General features: G+C 40.8%; 1 protein-coding gene across 1 annotated transcript in view; it reads left to right on the top strand.

The window, feature by feature from the left end:
- The window catches only part of RIPOR2 (RHO family interacting cell polarization regulator 2), a 176428-nt gene that overhangs the window by 80997 nt on the left and 69589 nt on the right, over positions 1–25842 (top strand). The window contains 10 exon segments of the mRNA XM_044292731.1: positions 1990–2068; positions 2312–2335; positions 5192–5245; positions 7811–7960; positions 9579–9642; positions 11892–11935; positions 14683–14808; positions 14980–15128; positions 19438–19567; positions 23688–24380. Of these exon segments, the coding sequence (XP_044148666.1) occupies positions 1990–2068; positions 2312–2335; positions 5192–5245; positions 7811–7960; positions 9579–9642; positions 11892–11935; positions 14683–14808; positions 14980–15128; positions 19438–19567; positions 23688–24380 (1513 nt within the window).

Genomic DNA, 25842 nt, shown 5'->3' with positions numbered 1-25842 from the left:
CCTTTCAATAGAGCCGCCTACCTCACCTCAGCGCCGCCTCCCTCACTTCAGCGCCGCCTCCGAAATCGTCCGCTCTTCTCAGCCAGATCCCGTGCGGCTGTGAGAGGATGGCTGCAATAGGGCGGTCAAGGCAGGTTTAAGCGAAGTGCGCCGGCCAGCGCGTGCGCACTTCGCTCAACGAGGCCGCTGCCAGGAGTCCGCACGGGCGCATCAGGTTATACCTAGTGCGCACGCGTGGGATCTGGCTGAGGAGAGCGGACGATTTCGGAGGCGGCGCTGAGGTGAGGGAGGTGGCGATGTGGTGAGGTAGACGGATCTATTGAAAGGGAGGGCGGTGCTGGGCACCAGATGGAGATGGCTGCAGCCGGACACCCTGCATGAAGAGATGTCCCCTTGGGCACATTAGGTAGGTGAATGACAGGTTATAAAAACCTGTTTTATGTGCTAATAGAGCCACAGGCACATTTAATAAGGTCAGTTTCGGATTCAGCGTATTAGTAGGGACCTGGCCATATGTTTAGGTTATAGGCCTCAAATCTCGTGACAGAATCCCTTTAAATAAACGTTTTGGCTAAATAGTCTACTGCAAAATTGTTACCTATCACTTGCCCTACACTTTAGCAAAAAAATAAATAAATGACAGTTATCCTTTAACCACATATGCATACTTTAATTATTAACCTATGATTGAATAGTTAACTATATATGTTTAATGAACTGGTGTATGTTATAAAGTGGCCATTGAGTGAATTTAACCTTTTTCCTACCCTACCCTAATGTGTCTTTTAAAGATGGCACCCGCCATTACACAGCAGACACCTGGTGGCAGAGTCCTTGATCGGCAATAATGCCGATTAGACTTTTAACCCTACCCCAAAATAAAAATTAAATAGTGATAAAAATGTCATACATACTCCAAAATAGTATCAAATAAAAACTATAGGTCACCCTGCAAAAAAATGAGTTCTCTCACAGCTTCGTAGTTTTTAAATATATATAAGGTATGCGTGTCATACATTTTTTTTAATTTTTTTTTAAGGTTTAATATTCAAGGGGTTGCCCACTTTGTGGCTACTTGTGACCAATGTGTATGAGGGATAACTATATGGCACTTACTAATATAGCCTTTGTTGATATCATGTGCCGTGTGCTATATTTCAGAAGCCGTGCCCCCTTGTTAGGCAGACCGTCTGTGCTATCTGCACAGGGGTCCTGTCCATAAGATGGCTGCTGATGGAGGGTCATGTGACCAGACCTCACTCGGTCACTAAACTCCCAACAGTGAGGGGCAGGTGCAGTGTATTTGAACAGAGAATACATCACATGTGAAGGAATTGCATTTTTTTGCAGTTCCACCCCATTTGGAATTTTATTCTAGCCTCTCACTACATTGTATGCAATATTAAATGGTGCCATTAGAAAGTGCAACTTGTCCCACAGAAAACAAGCCCTCACACAGCTATGTGAACAGAGAAAAAAGGTATAGTTCCAAAAAAACGGAAAAAATAAATATGAGAATTGCTTGGTCATGAAGTGGTTTGGATTGTAAATTTCAGTGTAGGTTTTTATGCATTTCGTATGTGGATCCTATGGCATAGGAAAGTACAAATTTTTTTGCATTCAGTTCCAGTTTCGAAAGAAAACTTTTTAATAAAAGACTGCTACATTGTTTGAACCTACAAAAAGTAAAATTGAGCTAATCTATGGCTAATCTGTTCAGGGGGTATTGGCTACTTGTGTCTGGTTTCTTATAAGTTTATGGTTTGCTGTCTGTGTACCATATACTTAATAAAACAAATTGAGGTAATGATGAATATTATGGCTGAATCAAGCCGATAGCCACGTGTAGAAGTGGTCCTGGCCGTGTCAGATTTATTCCTTTGGCAATATATACATCTCCAGCAGGAAGTCTCTTATAATAGGCTGATTTCTTACGGATTGTATTTCACGGCTATGTAATGATACCTGGTGTTTGATTTCTCCCTCTAGTGAGTATCTGGACGTTCATCAAACTGAGCTAGACAAGCTGACTGCCCAACTAAAGGACATGAAGAGAAATTCAAGACTGGTAAGTCGCCAGCGCTGGATTTTTTTAGTGGAGTAAGTGTAGGTAAGTCTGGTGGCGTGGGCGATTGTGAATACCATACACAAGGGCTTTTGTCTGCAGTTTTAGAGAAGTCACGTTATCCGTAATGTATCCTAGCTGTTTTGCCCGGCAATACATTCTTTACCCGCACTGGTGTAATTAGCAGAGTCTGTTCAACCGCTCTCCATTTATTCCTGCCCTAACTTTCCCTTTTCTTCATTGCAGGGGGTCTTATATGATCTGGATAAGGTACGCTGCTATTAAATGATTTATATTTATATTGTAATTGGCAGAGGATTGCTTGTTCATACTTTTGAAAGACCTATGGGGTCATTAATCAAACTGGTATAAAGTAGAACAGGCTTAGTTACCCATAGCGACCGATCAGATGCTTGTCATAGAAAATGCCAATCTTGATAAATGACCCTTAATTTTTTCAAAATTTGTGTCACGGGTAAGGCTGGGTTCACATCACGTGTTATGGTTCCATTTGACGTACACATTAGAAGAAAAAAAAGTATAAAAAACGGTCTTGTCCCAATATATATATATATTTTTTTTTACACAATAGAACTGTATGGTGTACTGATGCCACTGTATGGCATCAGTATGAAACATCTGTTTAACGTATACGTTTTTTTTGTATATGTTAAATGGATGGGAAAAAAGTGATGTGAACCCACCCTAAGACTAGTAATCTGTACTCCTCAATAGTTGTCACGAAGTCGCTCAAATTAAAGACTTGTTGTTTTTTTTAACTACCGTACATTTTATTGACTATAATGCCAAAATCTGATATTGCTCTTACCCCTAATGTGTAATGCATAGTTGGCATTAGGGCAGCAGTGACAGAGTTGAAGAGAACAGCAGAAACATAGGCCACTTGCAAAACTCACTTCTTGAAACTAGTTATGAAACATCCTTCCTTTTTCTTTAAAGTGCAGTGGCTTCTGGTGTAGAAATATTTCTTATTGTTTGAGATTGTGAGAGCTGGATTCAGTAAAGCTGGCACTATGCAGATCATTAGCGATCATCTGCTGGTGTAAAGGTGCAGCAGATTACCTGATGAAACGCTCGTTCATCGTGTAATAGGATCATTCCTGCAGTCACCTAAATCATCGCTGGCATCACCACACCTTTTGGCTATGTCCGTTACTTGGGACCACCACATGTGGATTTATCATGATCTCACTGGGGGGATCCACTTGTGATTTCTATGGCTGTCCCTTGTATATGCTATCTCTGCCAATCTCCGGTTCATGTAATATACCATTGTTTGTTATCTACTTTAGTATCTATTTAGAATAATTATTTTTGGGCCCTGTACCAATTTTTCCCACACGACCCCCTGATTAACCCTGGTGGGGGAAACACGTTGGAGCAGTAGGGAAACCCAGTTTCTTTAAGGGCTTTTTAGGGCCAGCCAGGTTAGGTACGGGGAGGCCCCACCTTCAGGAGTCATCCCCGGCCTGAGGATTTAGCAGGGCTACAGTAGGGTATATTTTCCCTCTGTTTTTCCCTTCCGACCCCAATAACCACTGGCAGCCTACATGTTATCTGGTAAATACCTTGATCTGATTTTCGTTCGCTCACCCTGGGAATTTCTGCATAGTTAGCCTGTGTTGTCAGGTTTTTCGAAAGAGAATTTAATAAAAAGTAAGTTTTAAGGGGTCATTTTTTTTTTTTATGTTTTTGATTCTTCTGTTTCTGTACTTGTACATGACCTTTTTAAATACCTATATACATCTGTATTTGATAGAATAACCAGCACATCGTTACCTCTAAACAGCCTCTGCTGCTGGCAAACTATGACTCTGTATGGGGGCGAGCGATGGCATTAACTATCACTGCTCCCCGAACTGTGGAGGAGATCACTGCAAGTAATAGCTGCAGAGTCCACTGATGAGCAGACGATTGGAAGTAACTCTTCCTTTCCGACAGTCGTCTGCTCGGTCAAGAAGTGTAAGTCTACTTTCACACTCGCGTTTTGGCTTTCCGTTTGTGAGATCCGTTCAGGGCTCTCACAAGCGGTCTAAAACGGATCAGTTTGCATTCTAATGCTGTCTGAATGGAAAAGGATCCGCTCAAAATGCGTCAGTTCAGTCTCTAATCCGCTTTGGAGACGGACACCAAAACGCTGCTTGCAGCGTTTTGTTGTCCGTCTGATGAAACTGAGCCAAACGGATCCGTACTGGCACACAATGTAAGTCAATGGGGACGGATCCATTTTCTATGACACAATCTGGTACAATAGAAAACGGATCCGTCCTCCATTGACTTTCAATGGTCTTCAAGACGGATCCGTCTTGGCTATGTTAAAGATAATACAGACTGATTTTTTCTGAACGGTTGTATTATCTGAACGGATCCGTCCATGACTGATCCACACAAAAACATGAGTGTGAAAGTAGCCTAAGGGTTAGGGTTATCTGTTGGAGGAACGCTTGTTTGGCCAACAGCTATTCCTCTTGATGGCCCCCACCCCCCATACACACTATGTTTTCTCATTAGGGAGCGAAGAGTAAGCCACTGCCGGACACTTCTGGCAGAAGCTTATCTCTAGAACAGGGATGGCCAACCTGCGGCTCTCCAGCTGTTGTAAAACTACAATTCCCACCATGCCCTGCTGTAGGCTGATAGCTGTAAGCAGTCTGGGCATGCTGGGAGCTGTAGTTTTGCAACAGCTGGGGAGCCACAGGTTGGCCATCCCTGCTCTAGTGAGAAGATTGGGTATATTGACGGTCATGTCTGACCCTCATTGGAGAGTTGGGACACCACTATCCACGTTTTGCAAAGCATAGCTGGCATTTAGATTCTTTTTGAGTGTACACAATAGCTTAGACTTGATGTCTCCACCAAGGAATTTTCCTGAGACCTGAATAAACTGCGCAGAATAGTGTATACTTAGAATGCGTGTCTGCTTCTAACCTGTGCTGTACCCTTCAGGGTTATAGTTACCAGGTGTATATGCTCGACTACCCATGCAAGCTCCTCTATACATATGACAGTGTGACCTGCATATTGGTCTAGAACTAGATATTTATAACACACGTCTGGCTATATCTGACGTAACTACCCAATTCAAATATTATTATTTTTCCCTAGCAAATCAAGACCATTGAACGATATATAAGACGACTGGAATTTCACATGAGTAAGGTAATTACAACCAGAAACGTGGTGACGTACACTATTTTGTCATGTATGCAGATTAGATTATATATCAGAAAACCTAGACTGTGGTATCTCTGTAATCATGCTGACCCAAAGAATGAAGGGAACAGGTCAGTTTTACTACATAGTGAAACCCATAACTATGGGCAATTTCCCCCCCACCACCACCTTTCTGCTACATCATATGCAATATTAACTGGTGCCATTAGAAAGTATAACTTGTCTCGCAAAAACAAGCCCTCATATGGCTTGGTGCACAGAAAAATAAAAAAGTTATGGCACTAGGAATGCTGGAAGTACAAAAAAAATGGAAAATCCTGAAAAGGGTTAAAGATGTGACAGATTTATCAACCTTCTGCGACAATTTGATAAATTTGTTGCAAATAACAGCAATGTTGCCTCCAGAAGAACTGACTTAGATACTGTACATCATAAGTCCCCCCCGTGTATTTGCTAATCTATGAAAAGATGCGAGCTTGTGTTAATTGCCCGCAGAACCTAATGAGGGCGTTGATTGTATGCCTGAGAATGTATTGCTTAATACAAATCCATATAGAATTGTCAATATATGCAAGTTTCAGAATCGCATACACTATATGATTGACGCTTTTAGGGAAGAATTGAAGCTCATCTTTTCTCGTGTAAGAAGGTAACTGCACGTTGGACGCTTGCTCTTTCCTTTGTGCTTCTTCTCGGCTGTAGCTGCTATAAATAGTGTTCTTTTTCCCAGTAAATAGCAGGGTTTCCAGCTGTCTTGTGGTGGGTCACGTTTTTGCGTGCAGCACATATCTGCTTCTCTTTCTTTGGTGCCACCTGTTACCCTGGGTCCTGTAATATACTGAAGCACACTTCCTGCGTAATGAAAGCAGATACTTGTTTGCTTTATTTGCGGATGCTTTCTTAGGGAACAGAAATTCCATAAATGTCATATTTCTTCTATCGAGCAATGCAAATAAAGGGTATTGATACTACCTTTTAAGCACTCCCCGTTAATCCTTTAAAGAGGACCCTCTGACACGTCTGTTTTAGAAACTATTTGCATCCCCTTGTGGTAACAATTCTGGAGCATCTATTCTTATGAATCTATGTTGTCATTCCTTTATTATTACTGCTAGAAGGAATAAATGAATTGCCTACACTTTGCAATGAAGACCCAGATGGGTGTTACCAATTGGTGGTGTGCCCCTACACAGTCTGACCTTATCCAATCTGTGCTGTCTGTGTCACACTGCAGGGGCATGCCCCAACTGTTAACACCCAGATGGAGACCTTCATTGCAAACCTCTAGCAGGAAGGAGGCGTACAACATAGCCTCATAAGAAGGCATGCTTCAGGATTGTTACAAGGTGGGCATGTCAGGAGCAGTGACAGGACCTCTTTAAACTGTCTTTAAACTGTTTTACATTCCAAATCCACAACCTAAAACAAAATCGACAGGGTCAAATAAGGAATTCTGTACTGTTACGAGGCCCACTTTCCAGGTGACCAGATCCTTGATCCCGAAACTCTGAGCACACCCAAGTAACCCACCAGTCAGGCAATTTATTTTACCTGCTTTTTATTTTTCTCAAATCTTTCTCCCTGGCTGTTTTTTGCACAGCGCCATTAGGACAGAGCTGTGATCTGTGACTACAGTGTGAGGTAACCTGAGATTCCCCCCATGTCTCATGATTGGTTCAGGTTGCACAGTCTCGGACTACGTCAGATAAGGCACTAAATGGTAGTCGCACACATCACAGCTCTGCCCTTATGGAGCTGAACGAAAAAGCAGCCGAAGCGCTATTATATTCCACAGCGCTTTATAGCATCAGGCTGTCCCCAATGAGGCTCACAATCTAAGTTCCCTATCAGTATGTCTTTGGAGTGTGGGAGGAAACCGAAGTACTCGGAGGAAACCCACGCAAACACGGGAAGAACATACAAACTCCATGCAGATGTTGTACTTGGTCAGATTCGAACCCAGGACCACCAGTGCGAACCACTGAGCCACCATGCTGCCCTAGATCAGAGTAAGGCTACTTTCACGTCTGCGTTTTCCTTACCAGTTTTAAGATCCGGCAGCCGATCTCAAAACCGGAGGAAAACACAGCAGTTTTGTCCCGATTCATTGTCAACGGGGACAAAACTGAACAAACTGGAACAGAATGCTTTCCGGTTTGTTACGTTCTGTGGACTGCGGTTTTGTGTCCAGTTTGCTAAACTAAGCAAGCCGAATCCGGCACTAAAAACAATTTAAGTAAATTGTGCCAGATCCGTTTTTTTTTTTGTTTTTTTTCAAACAGGAAAAAAAAAACTGGTCGGACGCCCATTCACTTACAATGGTGTTATTTCCAGATTGGGTTTGTTCATTTTCGATTTAATACTACCACATCTGAATGGCACGGATGCAGCCGTTTGTATTAAATCAAACTGAAGGGTTTTCTTCCAATTTTGAGATCCTCTGGATCTTAAAACGTGAAAGGAAAAAACATATGTATGAAAGTAGCTGGTAATTAACCCCATTAAGCACTGATTGATATATGATTTTATATATGGCTTTCTCTTTACAAGGTTGATGAACTGTATGAAGCATATTGTATCCAGAGGCGCCTACGTGAGGGGGCATGTAAGATGAAGCAGGCGTTTGCTGCTTCACCTTCAAGCAAGGCGGCTCGGGAGAGTTTGTCTGAAATAAACAAGAGTTACAAAGAGTACACTGAGGTAGGTCTGAGAAATATCGGCTATACTGCTTTTATCCCTCCATTTATGATCCATCGGAAATAGTGTGGTACCATGTTAGCCACAAAAATCTGTGAATACGTTGGTGTCAAAGGACAATAGCATTACTGTAGTAGCGCCTTTTATTGGCTAACCAGAAAATGTATATTTGCAAACTTTAAGAGCACAGCTTATTCTTCATCAGAAGGTTTTATTAGTTTTGATAAATGAGGCCTTTAGGGAGAACTACCAGAAGAAATACTATAAAAAACCCATTTCTGAATATTGAAACAAAGTATTTATTATTAGCGTCATCGGTGCTTCCTGTGGCAGGCCCAATATCTTCACCTAATATAATCCTGCAGCCCCATGAGAATACTTCCTGTTGTTGCAGCCCACTCTTATTATAGAGGTATTGTGGGGATCTAAATAATTGTCTATACACATAAAACTGACACTATTTAAAAGCTATGGACACCTTTGGGGCAATTTTTTTATTGCATTTTACTTATTTTGGCCTTTATTTAAAATGTTCAGCCCTTTCTGAGATGGCCTGAATACAGTGTTTTTTTTGTTTTGTTTTTTTAACATTATCAGTTTCAGTTTTCTTTGAATCCCGTCATCTGACAGTTCATGTTTAGTTCTTATCTCCGATCTCCTGACCTCAGAAGCACTCATTATAGCTCAATTCTTATCAAGCTTATAAGTATATGGCTAAAAGGCTATGAACACCTTTGGGGCAACACCTTTTGTATGATTGCATTTAACGCAGTTTGGGTCTTTATGACAAAAATTGCTGAAAACTTTTAATAAAGGGTTGACAACTGTGCCTAGTTGTGACCATCTTGCTTTTACGTTCTGCCGACTATGTATATCCCTTATCTTTGAACTAGTAACAGCTTATAAACATTTTATATAAGTCATATTTTTATCTGTAAGATAAGCATTGAGCTACCATGAGTGTTTATGAGGTCAGGAGATCAAAGATAAGGAGCCATCAGGTAACCTGTACTATAGAATCTCAAGGCTGTACAGAGAAAGGGTCTGAATTGTTTTTAATAAAGACCAATTGAAATAAATTGCCTCAAATGTATCCATAGCGTTTAAATAAGTGTTAATGAGGTCAGGGGAGCTACACATGAGCCGTCAGATGACGGGATTCAAAGGAACAGAATCTGACAGGCTGCAGACTGGTGTGTTTTTTTTGTTTTGTTTTTTAATCTCAGATCAAATGAAATGAGTAAAATACATTATTAAAAGAGCGCCCCAGAATGTGTACATAACCTTAAGCCAGTTAGGACAGTTTGTGAATCTAACTTAACACCCACATCAGTGTCCCTATGGTCGCACTGGAACAGAACAGGAAGTGTTGTCATGGTGGCAGGGGCTGATCGACTTTAGATTTCTGGCCTTTATCCTTAAGTCCTGGTAATAATGATGAAAAGTACGGTAACTAAAACTCTAAAACTTTTTCAGATTTTTAAGCAGACTTTAGTTTATGTAGCTCCCCTTATGTAAAGAATGCAGCGGTCATACTATATAATTAGTATGAGCTGGGTTTACAATGTGTCGTCCATTTTGCATGTTTCTATTTTCACGTTTGTTTGCTGATATTTTACAGAATATGTGCACAGTTGAGTCCGAAATGGAACATTTATTGGGTGAATTCTACATCAAAATGAAAGGTAGTACTTTGTCAGTATTGCCTTGTGTTATATTATGGTGAATGCATTTGGATTAAAAACACATGGCTCATCTAGTATTCAGCTGCTGTCTGTAGTGTGTCCTTTGTATTGATATTGTAAGTGGAGAGGATCACCTTGTGGAATCTTAATTTTACCATTATAGTCTGCGCCAGGAGGTTTCCAGGTTTGTAATATTAAAATTAAAAGTGCTTGAAGACTACCAGTCACCTCTCCTGACACATCCATTACAGTAAATGATTGTATCACCAATGGAATAACCATTCTGGAGCATCCTTTCCTAGAACTGTGTTGTGCTGTTCCTATATTATTCATCCCCAAAATTTCTCAATAACTTGATAACTGAGTGTTACCAATTCAGTTTTATATACAATCCACCAGTCCTGGGGTCCTCCTTAGGTACTCAGGGCTGACTGCGGATTGCTCCCAAATGGTTCACTGGAAAAGCTAATGATCTGATTGCAAGGGGGACTGCTATTTGATCATGCTGTGGTATGGACCGCAGCATGATCAAAGGGTTAACAGCCAGGATTGGAGCTTTCTTGGGCTGTAAAGCAGCAGCCTGTGGTAAGAACCCAGGCTGTTAGTAACAACTTAAAAAAAATATATATATGCGCAGAAGCGTTTCAGTAGACCGTGACCCCCCCCCCCCCCCCCTCGGAGCACCCATGCCAATAAGCTGTTAAAAAGGCCACAGCCTTTTCCTAGTCCATGTTATTTCACCGTACATTGGTCACATATTTGCAGCTCAGCCCCATTGATCTGCAATACCAAGCACAGCCACTATACAATATACAGCGATGTGCTTGGAAAGCTGCCTGGAGCTCCGGTGAGCGTGGCAGCTCCCTGTAACTGCTGATCAGCAAGGGTGCCTTGACTCGGACCCCCACTGATGTGATAATGGTGACCTATCCTGAGGATAAGTCCTCATTCTATTTACCTGAGGTTAGGGTTATAAATGTAAAGTATGCCAAGGCTGCAAAGGTTCCTCTGTGACTCACTATATCAATTAAGCTCTCTGCTGGGTTTAGACATGGTTTCTATTTGTGTCTTAATGCCCTTTAAGACAGTCAAATTATCAGGCCGATTGTCTGGAATGAGTTTTCGTATATATACAGTAACTGCTCAATTTATTGGTTGAAAGCGTCATTGATGTGGTACCAAAATCATTGTTTGTGAGCAGCAAATCATCCACTGCCCAGCAACGATAGGTCTGAATGGGAATGCGTGTCCCCATACAGAGTAGATGATTGCTGCACATAAATACAGCTCTTTCCTCCGCTCACGATCAGGCAATTATTGGGAACATTCGGTCTGTTCCCAATAATTGCCTGTGTGTCAGCCAGTGTAAAAGGACATGTATACTGACTGACCTTTACCTTTTTACTCTTACTTTTGAATGTGGGTCTAAGATTTGCCTTCATGGTACATGTAGAAGTGTTTTGAAGCCAGTATGAATAGGAAATGGACAAGCCATTGCAATCAATAATGGAGCTTCCATTATGATCACCATTTACCTGGTGTCCTCATAATCATCACGGTGATTGCATTGAAAAAGGTTTATGCAAGTCCGGTAATTACATCCCAGCAGTCTCTTGCACATAATTGCCATTGTTGTGATGTTGATGCGACCCCTGTGCACATAGTGTGTGTGACTACTTGCGCATTATCGGGTCTTGGTACATTAAAAGAATAGACGCGGTGAAGGTCATCCACCCAGAGGCTTGCTAGATTGCTAAGACTAATCAGTCCAGTGGTCTGCAACCTTGAGGGCATGCCGGCTGTCCCTGCACCCCCCTTCGTTGTAAAACACTGAATTAAGGCAGATTTAAAAAAAAAATTTTTTTTTTTTTTCTTTTACCATTCTACAGCAAATGAAATGCCCTCCAAAGGAGTCACCTCATCTTCAATGCATAGAATAGGTAGAGCATTCCTAGATACGTTATAGGAGACATGAGTTTGCATTTTCACTCCAAATTATTTGTAACAACATCAGTAGCTTATTTACTGGGTCGACAAACTCGTATGAAAATACTGAAGCTTATGAGACCTAACCATTATTTCTAAAATGATGTGCATGTAAATCATTGCTGCCACCTAGTGGTCGCATACTTGTCTAGCCCTGACTAGATGTCCGTCTAGCCTGTCATTTCATTATTAGATAAACAGACTATTGATATGGTCTAAAACTGTTCTGAACAACCATTTAAAGAGTATCTTTTATCTTATAGGCCTGGCTGGATTTGCACGACTGTGTCCTGGAGACCAGTATGAGGTTGGTGAATTATTGGCTTATTCAGTAGATTAAATGTTAAAAGGGTTGTGTCACTTCAGGAAATGGCATTTATCATGTAGATAAAGTTAATACAAAGCTCTTACTAATGTATTGTGATTGTCCATATTGTCTCCTTTGCTGGCTACATTCATTTTTCCATCACATTCTACACTGCTGGTTTCCTGGGGTTACGACCACCCGGCAATCCAGCCGTGGTGGCCACGTTTGCACACTACGAGAGAGCGCGGGTCTATGCACACTCCTGTGGTCCCGACCACTAGAGAGGTCAGTGCCTTTTCCTGTAGTGTACAAGCACGGCCGACACTGCTGGTTTGTGGGGTGGTCGTAACCATAGAAACAAGCAGTGTATAATAGGATGAAAAAATGAAGCCAGCAAAGGGGGCAATATGGACAATCGCAATACATTAGTAAGTGCCTTGTATTAACTTTTTCTACATAATAAATGCCATTTGCTGAAGTGAGACAGCCCCTTTAAGTACCGGACCCTTTTATAATTATCCCGATGACTGTAGATAAGTAGTTGCCACCTCAACATATTGTGGGAGCTTAAAAGGGTTTTCTGGGAATTATGAAAATACTTAAATTTTGCTTTATTATAAATTTATTTCCAAATTAATGAGGAGACAGCTGAGGTACAGAGAGGAGGTGGGGGTGTATATAATCAGCAGCAGCCTTGTATTCAATCTCCATTACCACAATCTGTCCCGATCTCTCTGTACTTCATGTCTCCTCTTGAACTCCATTCCCACAGAGATTCAGCTGAAGATCATTAAACTGTATTCAGGATCATAATTCCTGACAAGCAGAGCACAGAGGAGACAGCTCAGTGTTCTGAAGTAACTTGTCCTGCTGTGTGTTTTGGACAGGTTTTGTGTGTACTAATAGGACAGCGGCCATTTTATTTCTTCCAATGATTGCTCCCCAGACAAAACAAGCCATTATAACTAATGAAAGGTATTTGAGGATATATTTATAATAAGGTAATATTTAAGCATTCTCAGTAATTTTATTTTCTTAATTCCTGGGTGACCCCTTTAAATTGATGTCTTTGATCCCAAAGAGTCGCACATCTTATTCAGTTCTGATCAGTTCAAGGACCAGGCACACATATGACACATGCACATGCAGTACACATGAGGGAAAGATACCACAGTTCCTCCATAACAGCAAAAAGCAAAGTAGCTCTTTTGTTTATTGCTGGGAGAAGTGTATGAGAGTGTTCATGTCTGATCATTATTCTGCGGCTGACAGCTGCACCTTATAATTTTGTATCTTCCTTTAAAGGGGTTGTCTCATCTCGCCATTACCAAGACGAGTAATGGCGAGATGAGACAACCCCTTTTAAGCTGACACATTAGCTATAAGTAGGCTGAACTCGCCGATATAAGGTATGCAATCATATAGTAATCTGTTCTAAAGTCAGCCATTCATTTAAAAGCTGTGGGCACCATCAGGGCAATTTTTATTTTATTTTACTCACTTTGGGCAAAAAAAATTTTTTTTTCTTTATTAAAATCACTAGTTTTTGACACATGTGGTTAAAAATCTGTCTATTTGCAGACTGTCCCTCCTGAGAGCCGTCAGCTGACTGCTCATGTGAAGCCTTATTTCTGATGATCTGACCATAAAAACACTCATTATAGTTAAACTCTCATCAAACTGAAAATAACATGACCTAAATGAGTGTTTATGAGGTCAGGAGATCAGAGATGAGGCTGACACGTTCGAGGCAATTGTAAAGTGCTTCGAACGTGTCAATGGCCTTTAACACCTTCCCGACATCCACTGTACATGTACAGCGGATGTCTGGTCTTTTTAAATATGGCGTCCGGATTGAAGTGAGTGCCATAGCATTGGGGTGCCTGCTGTTTCATACATTGTGTGTTTCTGAGTAATGAATGCCTCCCCCAGGTGGAAATCTAGGAAGGCGTTCATACATAGTCATTATTTGTATATTACAGTTCAGGCCAGCAGGTGACAGCATTGAACTGTAATATAGTGATTTCTGTATAGCCTAATGGAGCAAATTCTGTTATTTTATTCTAATTTTTATCTGATTATAAAAACATTTTTTATAAAAATTCTAATTGCCCCCATCCCTTTTCTCAAAAGAAAAAAATATTTAAAAAATATATATATCATGGGCATCGCTGCGTACAAAATTTATCCCATACTGTGAATGGTGTAGTGGGAAAAAAATGGCCGATTTCTTTTTTTATTTAATCACTTTACTTCCCCAAAAAAAGTAATAAAAGTCATCAAAAAGCCATACACACCCCAAAAAGAGCCCTCACACCTCTCCGTAGACATAACTATAAAAATGTTAGAATACGGCGATTACAAGAAAAAAAAAATTCTAATATATAGATTTTATTATATATACCGTATATATATTTTTTTATTAAAACAAAAGAAATGAATGGTCATCAAAATGTGGATCTGAAAAATGTGGTGGGCTAAGATGCACAGTCTTCTTAATAGAATTTGTTACATCTTTTACCTGTCCACCGAATCTATGCTATAAATTGCCCCTCCCCATTATGTACTTTTCATCCACATAGAAACCTCATTGTCCAAAATGTTTTCTCACTCATTTTGCCCAAAATGAAAAAACTTTTTTAATTACATATGTACAATTTGACTAAGTTTGCAAGGTAGCAATAAATGCACGATGTATAAATGAAAATGAATTCTAAAAGTGAAGCTTTTTTTTTTTTTTTTCACAGATATTCATGAGATATGGAAGGCAAAGGTGGAAACTGAAAGGAAAAATAGAGGTTAATGGCAAGCAGAGTTGGGATGGTGATGAGATGTTTTTCGTCCCTCTGATTAACAACTTAATATCGATTAAGGTAAGTAGTTCTTGTTACACAAGTGTCGCCTAACATATAGACGACAATGTATAGGGAACACTAAATACAAATGTGGCAGGCAGGTCGCAAACCAAATTCCTACCGGAAAATACAACAAAGTCTTGCATCGGACTCTGTATTACAATTACTTCTGTTCTATCTATCCCTAAGGTAACGGAGCTTAAGGGGATTGCAGCCCACATCCTAGTTGGAAGTGTCACCTGTGAAACAAAGGACCTCTTTGCTGCACATCCTCAGGCTGTTGCTGTCGACATAAATGACCTTGGTACTATCAAACTTAACCTTGAAGTAACTTGGTGGTAAGTACCACTGATCTAAGTAGTGTTTTATACCACAAATTAATGTCGGCGTATGAAAAAAAATTATCTTAGGGTGGGTTCACATCATGTTTTATGCCTTAGTTTGATGTGTATGTAAAAAAAAAAAAAAGATACTTTGGTAAGTGACAAACAGAGCATAAACACACCCACACCCCCAAAAAAAGGTCACAAAATTTTATGCAAGTGCACGCCACACTCTGTGGCTATTTGACGCCAGTTTTGAAGATCTGGTCTAAATTGTGGCTAAATGTTCACCACGTTTCATGTTGACGTTCAGCAGGATCGTTACAAGTAGTCCTGCTAAATAAATAGATAAATTGGGCTGGCACTCTGTATGTGTGGTAAAATATGGAAAAATAAACTAACATGCAATATACGGTGATCACTCAATTTAATTCACAAAAACAAATTGCATTAAAATACACACAAATGAATAAAATGTCTGGCGTGCTTCTGATCTGTGATTGATGACGAGATATCGCGAGAACTATGCTCGGTGGATCCTTTATGACGGAACTTTATGACCGATCCTTTACTCCCATCTTGATCAAGGCCTTCTACAGATGATATAGATGACATAAAGTCTGTGAACAATCTGTTTTAAAATCTGGAGTGCTCCAGTGAAAATTTCCGTCATAAAGGATCCACGAGCATAGTTCTCGCGATATCTCGTCATCAATCACAGATCAGAAGCACGCCAGTTCTCACGATACCTCGCTGCAGCCTCGGACCAGAGGTACCTTACAGATCACGTGAGACGCGGCGCACTCTGCGACACAGGCAACCTGATACAAACCTAGCCAGAAGCACGCCATAGACTACACCACCTTGGCGTCTAGCTTGACAAAACGCGGGACCACGTTCATCATAGGAGCTACACAAACGTGAGTCACCCTGACTGTAAACTACTATCCGGTCTAAAGTAAGACCCATTTTTTCCTTACCTCGGAGCACACAGCACTTTATTCATCATTTTAAAGCAAACTGTGACCAAAGATTTTTGGTCTACGTTGAAACTGTGGACAAAACAACTATAAAATCAAGTGTTTTTTGCCCTCTCTACACAGACATTTTTGAAAGAAGGGACAATTTTGTGTGTGTGTTTTTTGATTCCCCACTCACGGAATTATATGCAGAAAGGATTTCTTCTGAATTGATCAGAATTTAATAGTATTGGGATATCCTTATGAAATATTGCTACATCATTGATATCACAGGATATTTTGTTTGTGATAACCTCATAGCACGAAATACTAAATGAAATAACATATGTTAGTGCTGCGATTAATCAATTTTTAGTGTTTTTATTAGACATTTTATTCATTTGTGTGTATTTTAATGCAATTTGTTTTTGTGAATTAAATTGAGTGATCACCGTATATTGCATGTTAGTTTATTTTTCCATATTTTACCACACATACAGAGTGCCAGCCCAATTTATCTATTTATTTATATACTGGTCTGTATGGGTGATACAGTTTTTCTGGCCTAGAGCACCTGGCCCCTATTTGCACAGGAGTGAGCTATTCCTATTACACATTTTTCTCAAGTCCTGCTAAATGTTTGGCCAGACCTATGCAACAGTATTGGCTACGAGTGCCACACATTGTATGGGTTTTTTAGATATATTTTTGACCTGAAAAGCATAGTTTGGACCATTTTGGCATGAGTGGCCCTTTAAAAAAAAAAAAAAAGCACCCTATAGGCGATTATTAAAGAATAAGATAGAGGCTGTTGTGTATGCCTCGTGTATACCTGTTTTATTTATATGTATAATTTGTGGGTTGTCAGCCATCTTGATTCCTTCCCCCCTCAGATATGGTTTTCTTAATGACTCCTACTTTTCTCATCATGCCTGGCTTTGCAGAGACAGAGGGGGTGTAGTCTCGCCACACTGCATTTCTCTGTGTCCTCTCAGGGCAGCCGTTTCAGATTAGTGACATGGCTGCTATACACTTACAGTGCAGGGTCTCCATGTTCTCCTAGGTGATACAGCATGTGCATGTTTCTCCTCTCATCTCTCTCCCCTGTCACCTGTTACATGCTGGAGGCTGTCAGTGTGAAGCTACAACCTCTAGAACTACATTGGAGAGTCAGCAAACACAGATAGTACAGGCAGTGTGCGTCAGGAGGTTTATATAACTGCAGCTAAACACCGTATACTCTCACCTACTATGCGAGTAGATCTGCACTTCTGGTCCTTTAGATGGGGAGACATTATATCCTCGGAGTACAGAGATATACAGAATAACATGGAGGGTGGGGAGGGGCCTGAGGGACCAGGAGGGCTTTGATTGGTAATGTCATCCTATAGTTCACAGGAAGTCGGTCGGAGGGAGAGAGAGCTCCTGTTTACTCATTAGAGCAAGGAGTCAGACGACTTGAGGTCACATAGTTTGTGGTTTTGCTATACAGGTTTAGGTATTCTCCAGCCTTTCAAGACTGACTGTCAGGGTAGGCAGCCCGTTTTCCAATCTTTCCCTTTTTTTCCTCTTTTTGACTTCTGTTCATCCCCTTGTCCTTTGCCTATATAAAACCAAAGAAGGTTGTAGCAGCACTTATGAAAAAAAATGTCCAATTGGTGGTGGTGCCAGCCGTGATTGGTACCAGCCTGTAGAACCCCCATTATCCAAAATGCAAAGAGAGACTGACGCAAAACGGACAAGAATAGGACAGGACTCATAATTTTTGCAGGGCCACAGGACAGAGCAACGGATGCGGACAGCACACAGAGTGCTGTCTGCATCTTTTGCGGACCCATTGAAATGAATGGTTCCGTATATGGACCGTATGCGGAACGCAGAAAACTGATATGAACGCAAAATACGTTTGTGTGAAGGAGCCCTAAAGCTGTGATTTATTCACCAAAATAGTGTAATGTTTCGACCTTGAATGGTCTTTTTCAAGCACTGTTTTGGTGAATAAATCACACCTTTTGTATTGAAGACTTCTGCGTGCCGCAGTCTCTTTGCATTTTGCATGTCCTTTGTCTGGCACTATGTACATATTGTTTTTCATTACAAGACAGCTATGAATGGATGTAACTTAGGGCTCCTTCAGACAACATTTTTGCGGACCCGTTTTTTTGGGGGACAGTTCAGCATGTCTGCAAAAAATAAAAAAATTGCATTCTGTTTTTTTGCTGATCCATAGACTATAATAGGGCTATGTCCTGATTTTCATCGACAAGTATAGGACATGTTTCATTTTTTTGCTGAGCCGTGCAATGGAAGAAAAGGGCCCCATTTTTGTGGACAGCAAATGGCCGTCTGAATGAGCCCTTATTTAAAGCGGTTGTCACAGGATTAGAAAAAAATTGCTACTTTCTTCTAAAACCGCACTGCAGGTTGTGTGTGGTACTGCAGCTCCACCTCTTTTTTTTCAGTAAAGCTGATCTGCAATACTGGACACAAATCGTGGACAGATGTGGTGCTGTTTTGGAGAAAAGCCATGTTTTCTAAGTCTGTACAACACCTTTTAAAGGGGTTGTCTGAGTTATGGAAAAAAAAGATATAGCACTGTAAATCTGATGGTCAGTGATTTATAACTAAGCTAAGCAAGTTTTAGGCAAAAAAATATCTATTTCCTCATTACCCTCGTTCTCTTCTGGCCCTTTGTTTACTTGTTAATAAAAACAATCTGTCCTTCCCCCTGCACTGCTAAGGGAGTGAATACAAGTACTGCCCTGAGTGACATGTCTGCCTGCTGGGAGACTCTGCAGCACATTGTATGTGTAGAACTACAAGTCCCAGCTGTACAATGACACTGCAAATACACAGGATCTTCCCCCTACCTTCAATGCTCTGCAGGACTTATTTTAGCTCCTGTGCCCAGCATTTGTCTCATCACTGCGTGCAGCTACACAGTAAACACTTCAGCCCTGAGTCTGTGCAGCTGAAGGGGTTAAAAATCCTGGGAGAGAGCAATAAGCAGCAGTCACAAGAGCAGGGGGGCGTGGCCAGCACAGTGACATCTCCTGTACAGATCTCTCAAGCTTGTGCAGGAACATTATCAGAGCAGGGAGAGAAGCTGACATCATAGGTCATGTGACCCCCAGTGAAATCCGAGAAACCAGCCGGTGGAGATAGTGAGTTAATTGGAAAGCTGTTACATTTGCCTAGTTAGAAAGATAGAAGAATACAAAAACTCGGATAACCCCTTAAGTTGCTTTATGTACTTTGCTATTTGGCTGTGGAATTTATAAATGTCAGATTGCTGAATGGTGCTCTTGATGTGTGTATTTAATAAAACTTTGAGATTCCTAATTAAAAATGTTATTGTGCTGCAGCCCCTTCGATACAGAGGATCTGACGCCATCTACAGGCAATATAAATAAAGCTGCCGCTCTCCAAAGAAGAGTCTCCATATATAGCCAGGGCACCCCTGAGACACCCACATTTAAAGACCACTCCTTCTTTGTAAGTATCTCCTTTCTTACTAAATGTCTCTATTTAATGCTTAGAATTTTTGTATGTTTGAAAACTTTCTAAAAAAATGTTAAAAATTCCGAACTTAATTTCTTGAACCCTCCATAAATCCTCGGTCTATATTTAAAGGGAACCTGTCACCAGGATTTTGTGTATAGAGCTGAGGACATGGGTTGCTAGATGGCCGCTAGCACATCCGCAATATCCAGTCCCCATAGCTCTGTGTGCTTTTATTGTGTAAAAAAACCTGATTTGATACATATGCAAATTAACCTGAGATGAGTCCTGTGCCTGACTCATCTCACATACAGGACTCATCTCGGGTTAATTTGCATATGTATCAAATCAGTTTTTTTACACAATAAAAGCACACAGAGCTATGGGGACTGGGTATTGCGGATGTGCTAGCGGCCATCTAGCAACCCATGTCCTCAGCTCTATACACAAAATCCCGGTGACAGGTTCCCTTTAAAGTGTGATTTGCCTATGGCGGATACACCGTAGAATGGTGCAGGGTACTTTTTACTTGTATCCAAAATGCTTGTTTTATGCAATTAACACAAACCTTTCCACACTTCAGTACCTTGTATGCTCTGTGCTTACTAACATCCCCTTTAATTTTAACCTGCTGAAGAAATGGTTCAACCCTCCACCAGACAGGCTGCGGCTGTCAATTATGGATGCACTTCAGGAGACTTTCTTTGACAAACTCCGCCGCAGTCGCTCTTTTAGTGACCTGCCATCTCTCAGGCTGAGGCCTAGATCAGGCCGAGAGAGATATGTGAGTTATACGCAAGTGGATGTGTGTACTTCTCTTGCATTGGTTGAGCTGTCATGCATGCAGCATTGTTTTTCTTCTCATTTCTATGGTGTTTTCATCTTTTTGGGTGCTATTGTGGATCAGAATGTCAGAGGTAGTAGAATTGCCACAGATAGAGGTTAGAAGTTTTTTTTTAGTGTTTTTTAGATCAAGCCAAATTCCCCACACAGCACATTAAGGGCTCATGCACACGACTGTAGCCATATTGCGGCCCGCATACGGCGGGTCTGCAATACACAGGCAATGGCCATGTGCATCACGGATTGCGGACCCATTCAATTCAATGGGTCTGCAATCCAGGAGATGCAGAATGGAGGCATGGAACAGAAGCACTACGGAGTGCCTCCTCACCGCAAAAAAAGTAGTGCATGCACTATTTTTTTTGCGGTGCGAACAGATTCACGGATCCATTAAAGTTGAATGGGTCTGGATCTGTCTGCGGCAGCCGCACGGATGGTGCCGTGCATTGGGGGCCGCAAATTGCGGCCCCCAATGCATGGAACGGCCAGCACACTGTCGTGTGCATGAGCCCTAAGACAGATCACTGGATAAGGTATGCTCTGATCACCTATCTCACTACTATGTCATGGAGGAAATGTGATCTTGCCCCTTATGTAAACCCGCATCATGGTACCACATATTAAAATCTCAAATATGGTTTTATATGTGGTTTTCAGTGGCACACTTTTCTAACTATCAATGAGAGAGAGAAAAATCGGTGCACAACAATTAAAAATACAGCCTAGGCTCAAACGCAGGATTTGGCCACATTGTGTGAAGAAGGTTATAACAAGAAGTCTCTATGGGCACAAAATTAAAAAGTGACAGTACATTATAGTATACCTTCTAGTCCCGCATCTCTGTTCCCTGGTGGTAAATTGGGGAGCAGTGGTTCAGGAACAGAGCAGATTGACTTTGCAAAATTGATAACAGCGCCAGGTAGGAGACCTGAAAAGCCATTAAACATATTGTTTATGCAGGGGCGTATCGCTAATTAAGGCACACCATGTGGTTGCTATGAGGTCTGCTGGGTTGGGGAGCCCAATTGGGTCGAATAGCCCTTCTCCCTTTCCAACACTGTAGTGAGTCTCTGCTCTTCTCTGGTTTGGCCCCTCCCTGTATCGGAGGCTGCTCTAAGGAGTCCCTGCTCTTTTCTATCAAGTAGGCACTATGACATTAAGGGGGATGGGCATTTAGCATTCTGATAGTGTTTGAGGACACCTCTATATATGTAACTTTTATTACTGGTTGGCTTTTTCCAGATTGTCTCTGCAGGGCCTTGAATTCAGGACCTGCACTATGCGGGGCAGAAACCTTACCAGTTAAGCCACAGGCTTAACTGTAATCAATGGAAGGATTTCCTCTGACTAAAAACCTCGGTAGTATTCTTCTGATGCCTAATGTGCTAGTATCTAAGTATCTAAGTATAATTTATGTAGTAATTACAAAAAATTAATGGTGCAACAAAAATGACAATTAAAGTTAATTAAATTTTATAAAGCTATATGAGGACCCACCCAATTGTGACCTTTGCTATGGGATGCCGTGATTCCTTTGTACACACCTGTGTGTATAGTTTAATTATCATCGCTGTGCCCTGGAAATGGCCGATAACACTAAAGTTCTCTTCATTCTCTTAAGTGAGCTATTCCACAACCGCTGCTCTATTCTGGTGAGTGACAGATGTAGCATCCAACCAGAAGACTGCTCAAAGGCGGGGGGGGGGGGGGGGGCCTGTGAAGCAGCTAACTTCATAACTTCAGAGAGTCCATAGTACTTCAGCATTTCAGGTCTCCTATTTAGGGCTGTTGGCAGTTTTGCAGGGTTACAGAAAATTGCAAAGAAACATTTATCTGTAACATACAGTATGAGACCATTGTGCAGAAGTGTAGGGATGCATGCTTACTTAATGATTGTAGTTTACCGACTCTTGAGAGTACCTTCAGGAGTCAGGTGTAAAAAATACAAAGAACAACAGAACATTAGTGATGGTGCGGCCTAGAGTTTCATCATTTAATGTTTTCAAAGAAATCTGTAATTGCATTAATTGTAGTTTATTATCTATTTGTGCTTTCATTTTTCCTGTTTCTTCAAACCTGTTCTTCAGCTACATAAGACATTGTCTTGTTCTTAAAGTGTACCTGCAGAGAAAAATGCACTGTGCTCTTAGAGTTTAATGTACAGTATCCATGTGAATCCTAAATTCTCAAACTTTGCTGTTGGTGCTGCTTCCTAATCCAGGAATGTAAAGTTTGTATTTTCTGCCATGTTACACATACAGTGGAGCTGCAGTCCAGTCTTCGTCACTCTATCTAAAAACATGTCAATTCACATCACACTTCCCACTCCTACCACCTCACAGAGACTACCTTCTTGAATCAGTCCCAGCCAATGCTGCCGTATTGTTAGCAACCACGTTTCATCAACAGGCACGCATCCTACAAGTGAATTAACTTATTAAACATCATAAAGAACTCTGAGGTACATATCCTGCCAAGTCCATCACTGGAGGTACACTTTAATATGGTCAAATCTTCAGTCTCACTTTATTGTTCTCATACTTAAAATCTATTCTTCCAAGCCAGAAATTATGCTTAAATTATAAAAATTCTTAATTCTTCAGGAATTAAGAAAATGAAAATACTTGAATATTACTTTATTATAAATATATTCCAAATACCTTTCATTAGTTATAATGACTCATTTTGTCCGGGGAGCAATCATTAGGAGAAATAAAATGGCTGCCGCCCTATTAGTAGACACAGAACCTGTCCTAATAACACAGGAGGGCAAGTTACTTCACAACACTGAGCTAAAGAGCTGCCTCATCCTTCTCTCCTACTTGTCAGGAATTCTGATCCTGATTACAGATGATAAGAACTTTAGCTGAATCTCTGTGGGAATGGGAGCTCTTTAGCTCATTGTGGTGAAGTAACTTGTCCTCCTGTGTGATTAGGACAGGTTTTGTGTGTACTAATAGGACCATTGCTCCCCAGACAAAACAAGCTATTATAACTTATGAAAGGTATTTGGGAATATATTTATAATAAAGTAATATTTAAGTATTTTCAGTGATTTTATTTTCTTAATTCCCAGAGAACCCCTTTAAGATCTAAGGTCAAAAAGATTCACAGTAAAATGTATTTTGTCCTAGGAATATTTTCTGCCATACATAATTTCTGGACCTGGTAGAAAGGTTCATAACTTTTGTGTTGTATTTGTTATAGGTTTTCAAAAGACCTGTCCTTACTGAGTGTGTTGAGAATTTATATTGTGTATTTTCTGTTTTAGTCAAATCTGCCAGATGATGTTTTCGATAGCAGCGTGGAAACCATTGAGAAGAGAGCCCTCTCATTAAGCTTTGACGACTTGCCTAATGGTGACTGTACACCACCAAGATCAACTCCCTCGTCTTCTCTGGGCTGCTCAAATCCCGAAATCACAGTCACTCCACCAGAGCATAACCTCAGTGACTTGTCATCAGAGGAACCGGTGAAAGACAGTATGAGTGCCAGTTCTTCTGCAGATGCAGTTGGTCAGTCACAGGACTCGCAGTCCATTGCAGGGCGTGCTAATGAAACTGAGGAAACCTTTGTAGGAGATAAGTCAGACCTTGGTGCTTGCCAAAGCCATCTGCCCACTGTGGATAGTAACATCTACATAACTTCAAATGTCTCAGTGTCAATTTTGCAAGACTCAGAGGAAGTCTCTGAGCTAAAGCCTGTGGAGCTAGACAATTGTGAAGGAAATATTACCAAGCAGCTGGTAAAAAGGCTGACATCAGCAGAAATATCTTCTGCTCCAGAGAGACTCCAGTCTGATTATTCCACATATAGTGAAGCTGAAGCTTCTAGGTCCTTCTTGGATGGAACTTTAGAGGAATCTTTGCAAGGACTCCTCCTTACTCTTGAGCCTTGTAAAGACCAGTATCCAGAGTACCAAGAATTGTACCAGGAAATAACCCACCTTGAAGATGTCCTAAAAGTAAGTGAATGCAAAGCCCCACTCTGTCTTTAGATTTTTCTGATTGTACCAATGTGTGGTGGTTGTACTTGATAGCACTTAAAATACAAAAAAAAAACACAATGATTATACTCTGGATGGAATGGGGTATTCTAATAGTCTAATAGAGACTTTCTTTAGTTTATAGTGCTTTCTAGAGTCCCTTTCTTTTATTATTTTTTTTTCCTTGGACTCTGTGAATAGCCCGGATAAATATGAAGGAATACATCCTCACAAAAAAACTTAAGTGTTATCTGTGAACAAAAACGAGCAAGCGATGAAAGCCTAATCATAAAACAAAGACATTTTATCTGAAGTTTATATTCATAGTTTGTGCATGTAGTTTTTTCTATTTTTAAGTTGATGCTAAAAAGAGGGAAACTTCTATTATATATATTTTTTTACAGTTCTGGTTTACAGGTTTGGTTCACAGAAATGTTTTACCATTTTAAAAAGTATTTTGTGCATTTGTTTTTTGTTCAAAATGTACTGTATTAAAACTCACGTTTTGTTGCACAAGTCATGGTGATGCATGAAATAAGTGAACTAGTATATCTGAAAGGGGGGGGTTAAAAGTTCTAGTATACACATGTGGAGTGACTGCTTATGTCCATTTACTTAGATTTATGTTTTATATTCATTTATATTTCACACAAATAAAGTTGTTTAATGCATGTTCTTTGCGTTTTTCAGTCCTTTTTCCATTTTAATTGCATGTCTTGGTTGCCCATTGTTTTGTGGAGTGAGTACATGGTGTTATTACTGTATTGTATCTGTTACTAATAGTATACAACATGCACTCATACAATGTACCGTATTTTTCGCACCATAAGACGCCACAAATAAGACCTCCAATTATCATCAGACCTCAGATCAGACCGCCATTCTTCATCACTCCTTAGATCAGACCTCCAAGCCCCATCAGACCTCAGATCAGACCATCAGACCCCCAAGGTGCTTCAGACCTCAGATCAGACCGCCAGGATCCTTCAGACCTCAGATCAGACATAAAAACAAACTGAACTGGTCTCTTCTGCGCTGGACGGCACTGTTACTCTGCAGATCTGGTGGTCTCCTGCACTTACTGCTCCCTGGTCTTCCGGCCCGCACTGTGACCTGACATCACATCCTGATGCTGTAGGCAGTTAGAACCCATGCAGCGTAGTGCCTGGAAGAAGACCAGAAAGTACAGCCAGCGCTAGCAGTGCTACACTCACCACTCTTCATGCCTCCTGAATACTAATGAGCACTTCCTTAATGGAAGCTCTTATTAGTATTTGCTCCATAAGACGCACTGTCATTTTCTTCCCACTTTTGGGGGAAAAACTGTATTATGGAGCGAAAAATATGGTAATACTTCATCAGACACCTTTTATATCTGTCCTTATTTTATCATACTTGTGTGTGTGTGTGTGTGTGTGTGTGTGTGTGTTTTTTTTTTTTA

The sequence above is a fragment of the Bufo gargarizans genome, chromosome 5, assembly GCF_014858855.1.
Source record: "Bufo gargarizans isolate SCDJY-AF-19 chromosome 5, ASM1485885v1, whole genome shotgun sequence".
NCBI classification, from domain to species: Eukaryota; Metazoa; Chordata; class Amphibia; order Anura; family Bufonidae; genus Bufo; species Bufo gargarizans.
This window is presented reverse-complemented; position numbering and strand designations above follow the sequence as displayed.